This window comes from Esox lucius, chromosome 20 (assembly GCF_011004845.1).
Source record: "Esox lucius isolate fEsoLuc1 chromosome 20, fEsoLuc1.pri, whole genome shotgun sequence".
Taxonomy (NCBI): Eukaryota; Metazoa; Chordata; class Actinopteri; order Esociformes; family Esocidae; genus Esox; species Esox lucius.
In genome coordinates this window covers 42,866,766-42,880,490 of record NC_047588.1, presented here as the reverse complement: position 1 = coordinate 42,880,490, position 13,725 = coordinate 42,866,766, and the positions used below count along the sequence as shown (strand labels likewise).

At 43.5% G+C, this 13,725-nt stretch overlaps 2 protein-coding genes across 4 annotated transcripts in view; one reads left to right on the top strand and one right to left on the bottom strand.

Annotated features, from left to right (window-relative positions):
• The first annotated feature begins 623 nt into the window (after positions 1 to 623).
• si:ch211-67e16.4 lies at positions 624 to 3,956 on the top strand. Of its 2 annotated transcripts, none has more exons than XM_010900367.4 (3): positions 624 to 2,135; positions 2,225 to 2,656; positions 2,738 to 3,956. In XM_010900367.4, exons 1-3 carry the CDS (start codon positions 1,493 to 1,495, stop codon positions 3,361 to 3,363), a joined length of 1,701 nt encoding a protein of 566 aa, XP_010898669.2. In that variant the 5' UTR covers positions 624 to 1,492; the 3' UTR covers positions 3,364 to 3,956. The 2 variants fall into 2 exon arrangements, with proteins under 2 accessions (XP_010898669.2, XP_010898670.2); XM_010900368.4 differs by having other exon boundaries at positions 632 to 2,135; positions 2,240 to 2,656; positions 2,738 to 3,954.
• Positions 3,957 to 4,369: 413 nt separating this feature from the next.
• The window catches only part of fer1l6 (fer-1 like family member 6), a 35,413-nt gene continuing 26,057 nt past the window's right edge, over positions 4,370 to 13,725 (bottom strand). For both annotated transcript variants that reach the window (XM_034289074.1, XM_034289073.1), the window contains exons 33-40: positions 9,334 to 9,504; positions 9,040 to 9,194; positions 8,424 to 8,566; positions 6,734 to 6,921; positions 6,399 to 6,640; positions 6,112 to 6,266; positions 5,516 to 5,616; positions 4,370 to 4,565 (exon numbers count right to left, since the gene is read on the bottom strand). In XM_034289074.1, coding sequence (XP_034144965.1) covers positions 4,385 to 4,565; positions 5,516 to 5,616; positions 6,112 to 6,266; positions 6,399 to 6,640; positions 6,734 to 6,921; positions 8,424 to 8,566; positions 9,040 to 9,194; positions 9,334 to 9,504 — 1,336 coding nt within the window. In that variant the 3' untranslated portion in view covers positions 4,370 to 4,384. The remainder of the gene's footprint in view (positions 4,566 to 5,515; positions 5,617 to 6,111; positions 6,267 to 6,398; positions 6,641 to 6,733; positions 6,922 to 8,423; positions 8,567 to 9,039; positions 9,195 to 9,333; positions 9,505 to 13,725) is intronic.

Genomic DNA, 13,725 nt, shown 5'->3' with positions numbered 1-13,725 from the left:
TAAGGATCCCAGCTTTACAAATTGTGAATGATGGATGTGAATAATTTGAATTACTCACACACTACCAATACCTTGACACTGTTATGAAAAGAAATGTCTGACCATAAAATATAGCAGTGTTTAACCATCAAATATATCAGTGTCTGACCATCCAGGATATTAATGTCGGACCATCCAAGATATTAATGTCCGACCATCCAAGATATTTATGTCCGACCATCCAGGACATTAATGTCGGACCATCCAAGATATTAATGTCCGACCATCCAAGATATTTATGTCCGACCATCCAAGATATTTATGTCTGACCATCAAATATATTAATGTCTGACCATCCAAGATTTTAATGTCAGACCATCCAATATATTCACAAATTTAAACAATAAAATGGAAAATCCATCGAGATTAAACGCGTTTCTCGTCAACATATGCCTTTGTTGAAGAAAAACGTGTTCTTTCCGAGCCTAAATGCAATTCAATGCAATTAACTTTTCTTTTAGGCAGTAGAACCTTCCGCAACTAAACATTAGCTAATATAAAGCTATGCATTTTGTTGTTGGACAAAGCTTTGCATGCATAGCTCTATGTATCGAATGGCTACATTTGTTCCGACCTATCCCTCAACATTTGACAGATATAAGAGTAAAGAGGGCACTTTGTTTCTTTGTTAAATGGTGGCTTGTAGCTTTAATATTAATCCCCGAGATGGTTAGATCATAAAAACACGCCTTAAACCAAGAGCCAGATGGTGCATCGGATGTATAGATCTGAAGCACCCGGTTGCTACTTGCCCTCTCCACGGGGAAGATGCAAGATGGTTAGATCCCAATTGCCGGGCATCGGAGGCTACAACTGACTTAACATTCTGCTGGTTTTCCCATCATTGAAATACTGTCGTTTTTTTGTCTAAGTTTTGTAGACTTTACCGGTATCCAAAAGTTTCGTTGTTTACAAGGTGTGCAAGGAAATGCATATGCGCTTTTTATCGATGGAATGTTCCTCATATTTGAAACATCGTTCTGGTCTATCTTGGGTTGGTTCTAAAAAATCTTTATTAGCTACGTTGTCAAAGATTTCTTGCTGTTTCATACCCGGAACTTAAACTACCAGACCAGCAGTCAAGTCGGACATATTTGAGAAAACACAGAAAACACAGGATAGAACATCAAGCGTAGAACATCTTTGTTTACATTGGTCCAAAGAAACAGTTGTCGTAGCATTTTTCTGTTTCTTTCTCTAACATATTTTGGTTGTAAAATTAGTCAGCGACCGTTTGCTATTGTATCACTTTACAAACAATGAATAACTATTAAATTATTTTGTTTGCTCTCCGGGACATGTTGTCAACTTGCTACGAGTCTAGCTAGCTGGTGTATTAGCCAGCTAGCTAAATGTTAGCATTAATCAAACGCTAGCCAAATAGTTTACGATGGGCGAGGGCGATTGAGTTGTATTTGACGTCGATGTTATAAAGGTTATTATTGTATTTAAAATGGATATTAGTCTAACCGTTTCCCTAATGCGGGGCCAGATGGGGACCGTGATAGAGAGAGCGGTGAGTGCCGCTGTTGAGACGGTGCTGGGGGAGATGTTGAAAGTGGTCAGCATTAAATTTGACGAGCTGAAGAGGGAAGTGGCAGCTAAAGAGAAGGAGACCGAGAGCATCCGACAGATGCTGGATATATCCAGATCTCAGGTAAAGACAATGCAGAAGTACATTAACGCCCTGGGTGCTAGGCAGCCGCACGCCACAACCACATACCACAAGAACCAGGGTACGGCGTTCAGTAATTCCGAAAACCGCAGGGCACACAGTTCCTCCACGGCTGCATCCGAGGCTTCGCTGTCCTCTGTTTTACCGCAGCCACAAAGAAGAACGGTTGCGCTTCCCAACAACGCAATGGTCACGGCAAATGGGAACGTGCAGCCTAAGGGTCGAGTCACCGTGAGTCTGCCCTCTGACTTAGCCAGGGCCTCACAACTCTCGGAGAATATGGTCACGGTTAGGACCACATCATCCCTTGACAGCCAAGGTGACCTGACGGCCATGATCTCAGAGGCATTGGAGGACCCGTCTTTGACCACAACTGTCTCTGCAATGAGCAGTGCAGCTGAGCCCCTGGATCCTTTCAAAGGTAAAACAATGCATCCCTAGTTGCCTGTTCTGTTTGCTTATTTATGTAAATCGATAGCTAACTGAAAACAACTTTTTCCTGACATCTAGTTTCTTTCCTTGCAGAGGAGCACCCAGCTCCGGGGATGACCGATGGAGGCCATGGGAGAGAGGAGGAGGAGGAGGAGGACGGGGCCCAGTGTGAGGCTGAGTGGGCCATTAGTGCACAGCAAGCAGAGGCCAGCTCAGAGGGCGGGTCCCAGCCGGTCCTCTCCCCATCCAGGACCGATGACGCTGACAGCTTTGAGACCGCTGAGGCCGGGGACACCCACCCAGCCACCCAGATGGAACCCCGGCTCCTGGTGAAAGAGGAGGAGGCCGAGGTGGAGATAATCTGTATCAAACAGGAGCCCGAGGAGATGGAGAGTCTGCTGATGAACCTGGCCGCCGAGACCCTCGGGCCACCGGGACCCCTGGGCGGGGCCACGCCTCCACAGAGCCACCGGACCACGGAGCACACAGCATTCACCTCAGCCAGCTCCTGTGAGTAATACTCTGTCTGTTGTGACTCGGGCAGAAGCACTTGCGTTATTATTTTTGCTGACGTGTGTTGTTTGTCTTCAGACGGGCTGGCCCAGCCAGCGATGACCATGTCGGGTCACTCTTCCCGGCCGATGGTACGTCCGTGGCCCAAGGACCTGAGCCTGTATGAAGAGTACCGGGTCCGCCGGGCCGACCTCAGGCGGAGGAGCCAGACCCGTCGCCGGGAGATGGAAAAGACACTCCCCCAGCCCCTGTTAGCCGACCTGGTGAAGGAGCGACGGGAGAAGACCAGGCTCAGAGTAGCCCGCTGGAGGGCCAAGAGGAAGCTGCAGGCCTGCCTGCTAACCCAGATGACCCAGAGCCAGCACCAAGCGGCAGGCCTGGGTCTGGGCCAGGGGGGCAGCCTGAGCAGTGGTCCGGGGACTCCCGGACAGGTCAACCAACACAGCGGACAGCACAAAGCCGGGGGACCCAGTCTGACTCAGCAGAGGAGCACTGCCTCCAACAACGTGTCTCCCTACAGCAACAATTTCCTGTTTAACAGAACTCACTGTGACTCTGGTAACATCAACTACCCACCTTTACAGTTCAACTCGTCCTCTCTGATGCTGGGCCAACATGGGGGCCATAACATGGTGGATCACAGCATGCAGCCAGCGTCGTCGTCCTCACAGCCGGGCCTCACAGGCTCTGAGCTCTACCAGTAACACCTGTTGATATGTGGCTGTGTGTGTAATGGCACCTTATTCCCTGCTAAACCACTCCCCTGAGGGTGTCACCATCCTGTGGCCCCTCCCCACTGCCGCTCCACCACTCAGACACTGTCCTGCAGCCCCTCCTCCCCGCGGCTCCAACCCTCAGGCCTGTTTCAACTTCCCGGTTAAGATGTGTTTATTTCTGTGTAAACAATTCAGTAAAACTCACATGTAACACAAAAAAATACCGTTCACTACTTATGACCAGAGCACTGTGGTCCCTGATTGAGTAGTGTGGGGAGTGGGGAACAGGGTGCCATCTGGGATGTAGGTATTGTTCTGTTCTCATGGTAGATGCTGTTTATGTTGTGGTGTCGGGTCAATTTATGTGCTTCAAGGGGAACTGTGTGAATGCGTTATGATCTAACTTATCAAAATGTCTGTGACAAGCCTAAAAAGTTTTAAAGAGATAACTGCCTCATATTAATAATTGAATATTATTACTATAAAAAGTAACCCCAACATGTATTGTTGTGCAGCAAAAGTATTTTGTTAAATAATTTATTTATGTTAATGAATAATGACCAACCCTACACACATACACTTAAAACATTTTTAGGATCATTATAAAAATTATTGTTGAAGGCAGTGTCAAGAAAACTTTTTTTCTTTGCAAGCTTATTTGTAAATATTGCTTTATCTGAAAGGATATTTATACATTTTCTGCAATTTAATTTAAATAAATGTTAACATACTCAATTTATAAATGCTATTCTGATATTGATAAATCAGGAAACAATCAAAACATTTATATAAATCACTTGTTAGTCATCATACTATTTCTTGCTTGTAGTTAGCCGTTGGTTTCCTGTAGTTGTGTGTTAGGCAGTTAGCCGTTGGTTTCCTGTAGTTGTGTGTTAGGCAGTTAGCTGTTGGTTTCCTGTAGTTGTGTGTTAGGCAGTTAGCCGTTGGTTTCCTGTAGTTGTGTGTTAGGCCGTTAGCCGTTGGTTTCCTGTAGTTGTGTGTTAACCAGTTAGCCGTTGACTATCTTCTGGGAGATAGCTCCTGGCAATGTGTACAGCAGTAAAGCCAGGAACAGAGCTGTGATCAGCAGGACCAGGGCAATGATGATGTACTTTTTGTAGTTCCTCCAGATGAGGTGGAAGAAACACTTAAAGGGGTTCACGAACCAGGAGAAGGATGTATCTGGGCGGCTAGATTGAAGGGTAGGAGAGAGATGGAGAGAGTAGGAAAAATAACCAGGGTGTGTATTCAAAAAGCATTTTAGAACATGATTATCTAGCATCCAGTGGCCCTCTGTCAAGGAAATGTTAGTCATTATGACAGATCTAACACGTTTCATGAACCAGAAGGAGAAAGCAGTCGATAGATTACATTGGATAGGATATTCTTCTATTTAGGGAGGAAGCGAGGGACTAATTTAGGGATGTTTGCACTGCCAGAAGAGGACTAGCCAACTCTCAGGGTCTAGGCCCTGTAGGTTTCTTCCTAGATTTTTTCCTAGCCACTGTGTGTCAATTTCTTTTTGCTTGCTCTTTGGGTTTTCATGTTGTGTGTCTGTATAAACACTTTGTGGCAACTGCAAATGTAGAAAAAGGCTTTATAAAATTAAGTCAATTAAATCTCTTAAGGTCAGTACGGAACTTTAGACCAAGGCTCATTAGGTTTTGTTCTATACAGGTGTAGTATGTAGATGGTTTTGTTCTAAACAGGTGTACTATGTAGATGGTTTTGTTCTAAACAGGTGTACTATGTAGATGGTTTTGTTCTAAACAGGTGTACTATGTAGATGGTTTTGTTCTAAACAGGTGTACTATGTAGATGGTTTTGTTCTAAACAGGTGTACTATGTAGATGGTTTTGTTCTAAACAGGTGTACTATGTAGGGGTTTTTGTTCTATACAGGTGTACTATGTAGATGGTTTTGTTCTAAACAGGTGTACTATGTAGGGGTTTTTGTTCTAAACGGGTGTACTATGTAGGGGTTTTTGTTCTAAACGGGTGTACTATGTAGATGGTTTTGTTCTAAACAGGAGTACTATGTAGGGGGTTTTGTTCTAAACAGGTGTACTATGTAGAGTAATAACAGCCAGTGAATGACGTCCATTTGGCAGCCCTCAGTGGCGGGGGGATTCGGGTCATACTTTGGTTTCTCCAGGGGTTCTGGCTCCTTCCGGGCTCGGCCCACCGGGTTTTTTTCCGCCTCCTCTGCCGTTACCAGGTGAAACTCCGCCTCTACCTTCCCCTAGAGACAACAAACAAGACGGGTGTGAGAGGATCCAAACTGCAATATATAATCTGTAATTCTGACTGGCAGACAAATCCGCAAATGGTCATTTGTTGTTCTTTATTATGCAAGGTGATTTGTAGATCAGTCGTTGGTTGTGTGTTCGAGAGGATCGAAGCGGTGATGTATCATATCTTAACTGGGACTGACATTTTTCCAAATAACATTTAGCTAAGATGTATGGGGACAAAAACATTCAGTCTCTGAATCTCAAAAAACCCTCCAGCCTTTACCGGCCACACTAGAGTTAATCTGGAAGCGTTGTACAATAGGACCTTGTCCTTTGCCAGGTAGAGGTGTCCATAAACTCAACAGGTTGTCCCACACCGACATGTGTGCTTTGGTATGGGCGTAGGTGTTCATTTGGGGTAATTTCTACCCAGAATGCCACCCATGATCAGTAGAGTGCACTACTCTTGACCAGGCCCTGGTGGTCTGGTAATGCCTGGCTACCGTCAGTTCTCCAGCCTTAGAGAAGGGCCACCAGCCCCGAGAGCGTTTCTGTTGGAAGATGGATATGGTCTCAAAGCTGTTCATCATCTCCATCCTGCAGGCCTTGGCCGATTTGGCCCCGCGAGGGAATCCATGGAGGTCCAACTCCACAGTACCTGGGGACGCAAGAAAACATCCTCTCCGTAGTGTTCATGTGGAAAATAAAGGTGCCTAATTTGGGATGGGATTTCCTTTTTTTCGCCAACTGATCGAGAATAGTGGAATTTGGAACTCGGCCTTCATCTTACCTAAGAAGTCATCGGACGACAGCCTCTCAAAGTCCCAGACCTGCAGCACCAAAATGGCCGGTAGCTTCTGTTCCGTCTTGTCCAGGGAGAAGATGCTCTCCCTTTTGCTGACCACCACCACCTTCTCAGCTGGCATGTAGTTGAAGGGAAACACCAGGCGCCAGTTGAAGTTACCCTCCCCAGTCAGGGAGTTGTAGTGGACATCCGTCTCCTGGCGATCGTCTTCGAATCCCTTCAGCCACCTTGAGGGGTGAAGTACGAACGTCATTGACAACTGGAGAGTTCTGAACTGAACAGACGGGATCCAGGTCGGTTCATTAAAAAGCTAGACTCACCCTTTAACATAGATGTCACTAGACTGCGCTCCCGTGATGAAGTTAGTATCCTCCAGGATGACGTCTTCTGTGTTCCAGATGATAACCCTCAGCTCGTAGCCCTTGGGTTTACGAGGCCCGATATCCACGGCGGGGCCTGGGTGAGGCATATCCATAGGGAACATGTCCACCCACATCTGGAGTTGGCCCTGAAACAAACGCTGGTTTTTACAGCCTTGTGGGGACTAGAAAACCTCATCTCCATGTTCCCTAACGCTAACCATAACCTCGAAAACATACCCTTTATGCCTAAACTAAATATTGCCTAACCCTAAACCTGACCTGTAATGCCAAAACCTAAAGGTAACCCCAATTCAAACAATTACCAGAAATGTACGAGTTATCCTAAACGCTATAAACACGCACATATTGTTAGACCTGGTTCATACATGTACATACACGCATGTATTCTTAGACCTGGTTCATACAGTGAGGGAAAAATGTATTTGATCCCCTGTTGATTTTGTACGTTTGCCCACTGACAAAGAAATGATCAGTCTATCTTTTTAATGGTAGGTTTCAGTCTATCTTTTTAATGGTAGGTTTCAGTCTATTTTTTTAATGGTAGGTTTTAGTCTATCTTTTTAATGGTAGGTTTCAGTCTATCTTTTTAATGGTAGGTTTCAGTCTATTTTTTTAATGGTAGGTTTCAGTCTATCTTTTTAATGGTAGGTTTCAGTCTATCTTTTTAATGGTAGGTTTCAGTCTATCTTTTTAATGGTAGGTTTCAGTCTATCTTTTTAATGGTAGGTTTATCTGAGCAGTGTCAGACAGAATAACAACAAGGGTTTTGCTACCAAGTGTGTTTTGCTGAGGGGTCAAATACTTATTTCACTCATTAAAAGGCAAATCAGTTTAACATTTTTGACATGCATTTTTCTGGATTTTTCTGTTGTTATTCTGTCTCTCACTGTTCAAATAAACCTACCAATAAAATTATAGACTGATAATTTCTTTGTCAGTGGGCAAACGTACAAAATCAGCAGGGGATTAAAAAAAAAAAATCCCTCACTGTACATGCTCAAACACACATGTATTGTTAGACCTGGTTCATACATGTTCAAACATGTATTGTTAGACCTGGTTCATACATGTTCAAACATGTATTGTTAGACCTGGTTCATACATGTTCAAACACATGTATTGTTAGACCTGGTTCATACATGTTCAAACACGTATTGTTAGACCTGGTTCATACATGTTCAAACATGTATTGTTAGACCTGGTTCATACATGTTCAAACACGTATTGTTAGACCTAGTTCATACATGTTCAAACATGTATTGTTAGACCTGGTTCATACATGTTCAAACACGTATTGTTACACCTGGTTCATACATGTTCAAACATGTATTGTTAGACCTGGTTCATACATGTTCAAACACGTATTGTTAGACCTGGTTCATACATGTTCAAACATGTATTGTTAGACCTGGTTCATACATGTTCAAACACGTATTGTTAGACCTGGTTCATACATGTTCAAACACGTATTGTTAGACCTGGTTCATACATGTTCAAACATGTATTGTTAGACCTGGTTCATACATGTTCAAACATGTATTGTTAGACCTGGTTCATACATGTACAAACACATGTATTGTTAGACCTGGTTCAGCCGGTAATGTTCTGCATGGAGGAGCTGTGTTACCTGGTCCATTCCAGGCCGGGCCTTGTGGAACAGGGTTCGCGTCTCGATGTGTTCTGGGACCAGTTTACACCCGACACCTGGGATCTCTGACCACCTGTGGAGGATCTTCAGGGCCAGATGCTCATAGGACTCCACAGGTCCGTCTGAGTGGGAGCAACACATTGTATGTTCATTGACACGGCACACACTAGTTTCTCCAGGCACAGGTTAAGGCCCCTTCTGGATCTAAAGCACAGTCAAAGAGAGTTTGATCTATGTATTTAAAGTGCTACTTAGTTCAGGATTAGGCCCAATATGTTTCTTTTGAACCGTACCTATATGTTTTATATATAGCAGAGCTGGGCCCAATTCAAATTTAAATCTGATTATTTGTAAATGAAACCAATCTTTCAGTAATGATAATAAATAATATATTCTCTAAGATTTTATTATTTTACTAATTACATTTTGGGACAGAATTGACCCCAACCCTGCTATCTGGCCTGAAGGGCCACAGAGAGGTATTATACTCACTGGCCTATAAATAGCAACCTCCTCCGTGACTTTACCACTTACCTGTATGAGCAAAGACAATGAATGGAAATAAACACGTTCAGTTCACTAAACTCAGTTGTACCTTCATCCTCAAAGACTGTTTTCCCAGTGAAGACTTTGTCCGCGACTGTGATTCTGCCGGGTCTGAAGTAGGGTCCATCCAGGCGGTTCTCCTTGCACAGTTTCATCAGTAGCTCCGAAGGCTTGCTGGAGTCTCTCCAGGCATTATAACCATCTCTAAGATATTGACGTTTTCACACCAGCATTATAATACAGTTATGAATGTAATTCAATAAAAGTTCAAAAAAGAAGAGACCCAAACCAAGTGTGAGAATAAAAAAGGAAAAAGCATATCAACAACATTGGTTTCTCTCACATGCTGTACTCTGTAGGCAGGCCACAGGTGGCTCTATGCCGGGTGTAGAACCGGTTCTCCAGATCTATCTGTGTCTCTCCAATCAGATCGTCCGTCCCGACCAGGTCAAAGTCATATATGAGAACTGTCAGAAGGGACTCATTAGGAAACATAGCCTGCATCTCGAAGGACCTGAATGGGAAAGGAGAAGGGATATATTTGTATCAGTCGCAACCATAAAATGATGTGCTCGCTCAGATTAGTGAACTAGAAGCCACTGGTTAAAATAGTATAGAATCCTTCCTGGCTGTCCATCACTGGTTAAAATAGTATATAATCCTTCCTGGTTGTCCATCACTGGTTAAAATAGTATAGAATCCTTCCTGGTTGTCCATCACTGGTTAAAATAGTATAAAATCCTTCCTGGTCGTCCATCACTGGTTAAAATAGTATAGAACCCTTCCTGGTTGTCCATCACTAGTTAAAATAGTTTAGAATCCTTCCTGGTTGTCCATCACTGGTTAAAATAGTATAGAATCCTTCCTGGTCGTCGATCACTGGTTAAAATAGTATAGAATCCTTCCTGGTCGTCGATCACTGGTTAAAATAGTATAGAATCCTTCCTGGTTGTCCATCACTGGTTAAAAGAGTATAGAATCCTTCCTGGTTGTCCATCACTGGTTAAAAGAGTATAGAATCCTTCCTGGTTGTCCAACGTGGCACCATCAGTACAAGAGACTATGGTGCATAACCCTAACAGTGTTTAGAGCTGGATTCATCTATGGTTCTAGCAGGTCATCTACGGTTATCAGGCCCGCCCACAAAAATGTCTGGACCCCTGAAAAGGTCCAATGAATGGGCACACCCCAAATCAGCCTTACTCGTATCAACGCATGCGCATGCTCTCTCTCCTACATAAAACGCATATACAGTGGGGAGAACAAGTATTTGATACACTGCCTATTTTGCAGGTTTTCCCACTCAGAGATCATGTTTCCTGTAGTTCTTGACCAGGTTTGCACACACTGCAGCAGGGATTTTGTCCCACTCCTCCATACAGACCTTCTCCAGATCCTTCAGGTTTCGGGGCTGTTGCTGGGCAATACAGACTTTCAGCTCCCTCCAAAGATTTTCTATTGGGTTCAGGTCTGGAGACTGGCTAGGCCACTCCAGGTCCTTGAGATGCTTCTTAGGGAGCCACTCATTAGTTGCCCTGGCTGTGTGTTTTGGGTCGTTGTCATGCCGGAAGACACAGCCACGACCCATCTTCAGTGCTCTTACTGAGGGAAGGAGGTTGTTGGCCAAGATGTGCTACAGGATTTTAATCCATGACGGCGCAGTGTGTTACTAATGGTTTTCTTTGAGACTGTGGTCTTCAGGTCATTGACCAGGTCCTGCTGTGTAGTTCTGGGCTGATCCCTCACCTTCCTCATGATCATTGATGCCCCACGAGGTGAGATCTTGCATGGAGCCCCAGACCGAGGGAGATTGACCGTCATCTTGAACTTCTTCCATTTTGTAATAACTGTTGCCTTCTCACCAAGCTGCTTGCCTATTGTCCTGTAGCCCATCCCAGCCTTGTGCAGGTCTACAATTTTATCCCTGATGTCCTTACACAGCTCTCTGGTCTTGGCCATTGTGGAGAGGTTGGAGTCTGTTTGATTGAGTGTGTGGACAGGTGTCTTTTATACAGGCAACGAGTTCAAACAGATGCAGTTAATACAGGTAATGAGTGGAGAACAGGAGGGCTTCTTAAAGAAAAACTAACAGGTCTGTGAGAGCCGGAATCCTTACTGGTTGGTAGGTGATTAAATACTTATGTCATGCAATAAAATACAAATTCATTATTTAAAAATCATACAATGTGATTTTCTGGATTTTTGTTTTAGATTCCTTCTCTCACAGTTGAAATGTACCTATGATAAAAACAATCTAAATGCTTTATAAGTAAGAAAACCTGCAAAACCGGCAGTGTATCGAATACTTGTTCTCCCCATTGTAGCTGTAAACTGAGAGACTTACTCACTGATTGGGGCTGCATTTTAGGCATAGGCACACACCAGGATGAAGTGACTGAGGGGGTTATTAAAAATTGCTTATTACTTGTAAAAAAAATATTTATTTATTTTAATAAAATAGAATTCATTGATTTATCCATGCAATAACATATAAAGGCTAAATAACAACAACATAAGACTACGAGTACTATCTCAAACACAGACCACCGGTCTGAACTCGCGCTAAAGTGTGCGTAGAGGCGATTGAAACATCCGAAAAAAGTTGACATTTCCTTATTTCCTTCAGTGTATGCGATGCGCAGGGGGGAAACGTGGCCAAAGGATTTATTTGGATAATGTGGGTTTGCACATCTTAACCTTTCCGTACTCCTCAACTTCAATCTGGGATGGCATCACATATAGGGAAATAGATTGACTGGAGTCTTTCCCCGAGAAATATGATATAGAAGATATGATTTCCACCCAGTTCAGTGAATTCATTCTGAGAGCGCCATGGCACGTAAGATTGCCCTGGTAGCCGGTCCCTTTATATTATTTGACTTTTTCTACTCTCGCATGACAGATTTATATTTTGCAATCAGCTCGTGTAGCCCTAAGAAATCCATTATGAACATCACCAAGCTCACTGATGTCCCCTCTGAAAGCTAGATGTCAAAATAAGCGTTACAACTAATAATCTCTCCAGCAAAGCCCCGTTTTTCCTCAGAGTTGGTGGTGGCTGCTTGGCTGATGCTACCCTTGGCTAGTAATGATAGCGGTAAAATTAGCCTCCCATGCATCGTTCGTTTTCAGCCTGGCAGGGTGGGAGCTTTCTGAGCTGACGGAAAAAAATCGGTCATGACACTATTATTTGGGTCTAAAAGCCTTGGCAACTCCCTCTTTTTCTTCTTTTCAGGCATCCCGATATCTGTACAGGTCCTGGTATAGTGAAGGAGGAAGTACATTAGTAGTTGGTTGTAAGTTTAGATCAGTAAATTGCTCAGGTCTGTGGGAACAGGTGTCGATAACCGTCCCTCTGCCAGAATCTGCGCCCCCTTCTCGTGAACGCGCACACACGCTATTCTCCATTGCTGCGATTTGCTTGCTTGCTTACTTTTCGAGAGGTTTGTCCTTCACTCCGTTGTCAATTCAGCCAACGTTTCACAGATATTACTAGAAGAAAAGTTTTTTATTTGTGTCCTTAAAGACAACAGTAAAAAGGATTACGTTTTACGCATTTTTTACGTATAGGAAATAATCGCTGTTTGTTCGCGTGGGAGACACTTGTAATGCGCAGTTTCCAGTTAGGCCATTTTTTTCTAGAGTGTTAGTCTATAAATACATTCGTTTATACCAAGTATAGGCCATCATTGCCAACGTCTTTCTCGAATTTGACTAGTATACTTGAAAGTGTGTTAAGGTTATCATCCAGGCATAGCTGTTTTGACAAAAATCTAATTCGCCAATCACAGCCTGAGACCCAGCAAAAATATGTTTTGGGATTTAGATTTAGATTCGTTTTATATCGCTTTAGTGATTGGTGAATAACACACATATGCCACGTTTCCACTGGTGCTTTACCCCGGCACCAGGGTCACACCCGTGATTTGGCAATATTGGCTCCAGACTTTTCTGTTTCCACTATAAATTTGGTACCAAGGACTTAAGGAGGGGCTCAGGTGGGGAGGGAGGAGTAAACTATCAACGTGATTTGGTTTTCCGGTTACAAAAAAAAAAAGGCACTATTTTCTGGTAGTAAAATAAAATAAACAATAACACCATGCTCAGTTTGTTTACAATACCGCGTTTGAACTTGAGTAATAAAACACATTTCTTCCTCAAACTCCAGCAACCGGCTACTTCTCCATCTACACTCATAACACTGCACCTGTCAGCCAATGTATTCATTATTTAGGTATTTTGTCAAAACTATCTACCTTTATAGAAGAATTTGGGAGAATTCTGAGGTAATTTTGCATTGATATGTTATAGACTGTCAAAAGTGATATGCTTGCACAATACATTTTCTGAAATATGTACTATTGATGTACAGTTAATTATGAAAAAAATCTATGTCAAGATTTTTTAGTGCAAAAGAAGTTTGACATTCACTGTCCGCTACTACTTCCGCCCTGTTTCCACACATACAATTTGAGGCATATGTTGGATAAATGCAACACATACACAAGACCAAACCTTCTGCAACTGCTTCTGCTCTGCAATGCTGCAAGCCAATCACAGCTTCCCATTTGAAATTAATTTACTTCCGCTGTATCACAGCACATTGACGCTGCAGGTCTGATCGAGGCTCAAGTCCTAAAGTCCCGGGCTTGGCACCAAGTGAGCGCCGGGCTACTCGGCCATGGCCCAGTGAACTGGCCCCGGTCCATGTCAGTGGAAACAGAAACAAATCTGT

Excerpts from the sequence above, each read along its gene's own strand:
- si:ch211-67e16.4 (XM_010900367.4), top strand. The coding sequence starts at position 1,493 with ATGGATATTAGTCTAACCGTTTCCCTAATGCGGGGCCAGATGGGGACC. Across the intron at positions 2,136-2,224 it reads GCCCCTGGATCCTTTCAAAG|TTTCTTTCCTTGCAGAGGAG; the intron begins GTAAAACAATGC and ends CCTGACATCTAG. Across the intron at positions 2,657-2,737 it reads ATTCACCTCAGCCAGCTCCT|ACGGGCTGGCCCAGCCAGCG; the intron begins GTGAGTAATACT and ends GTTTGTCTTCAG.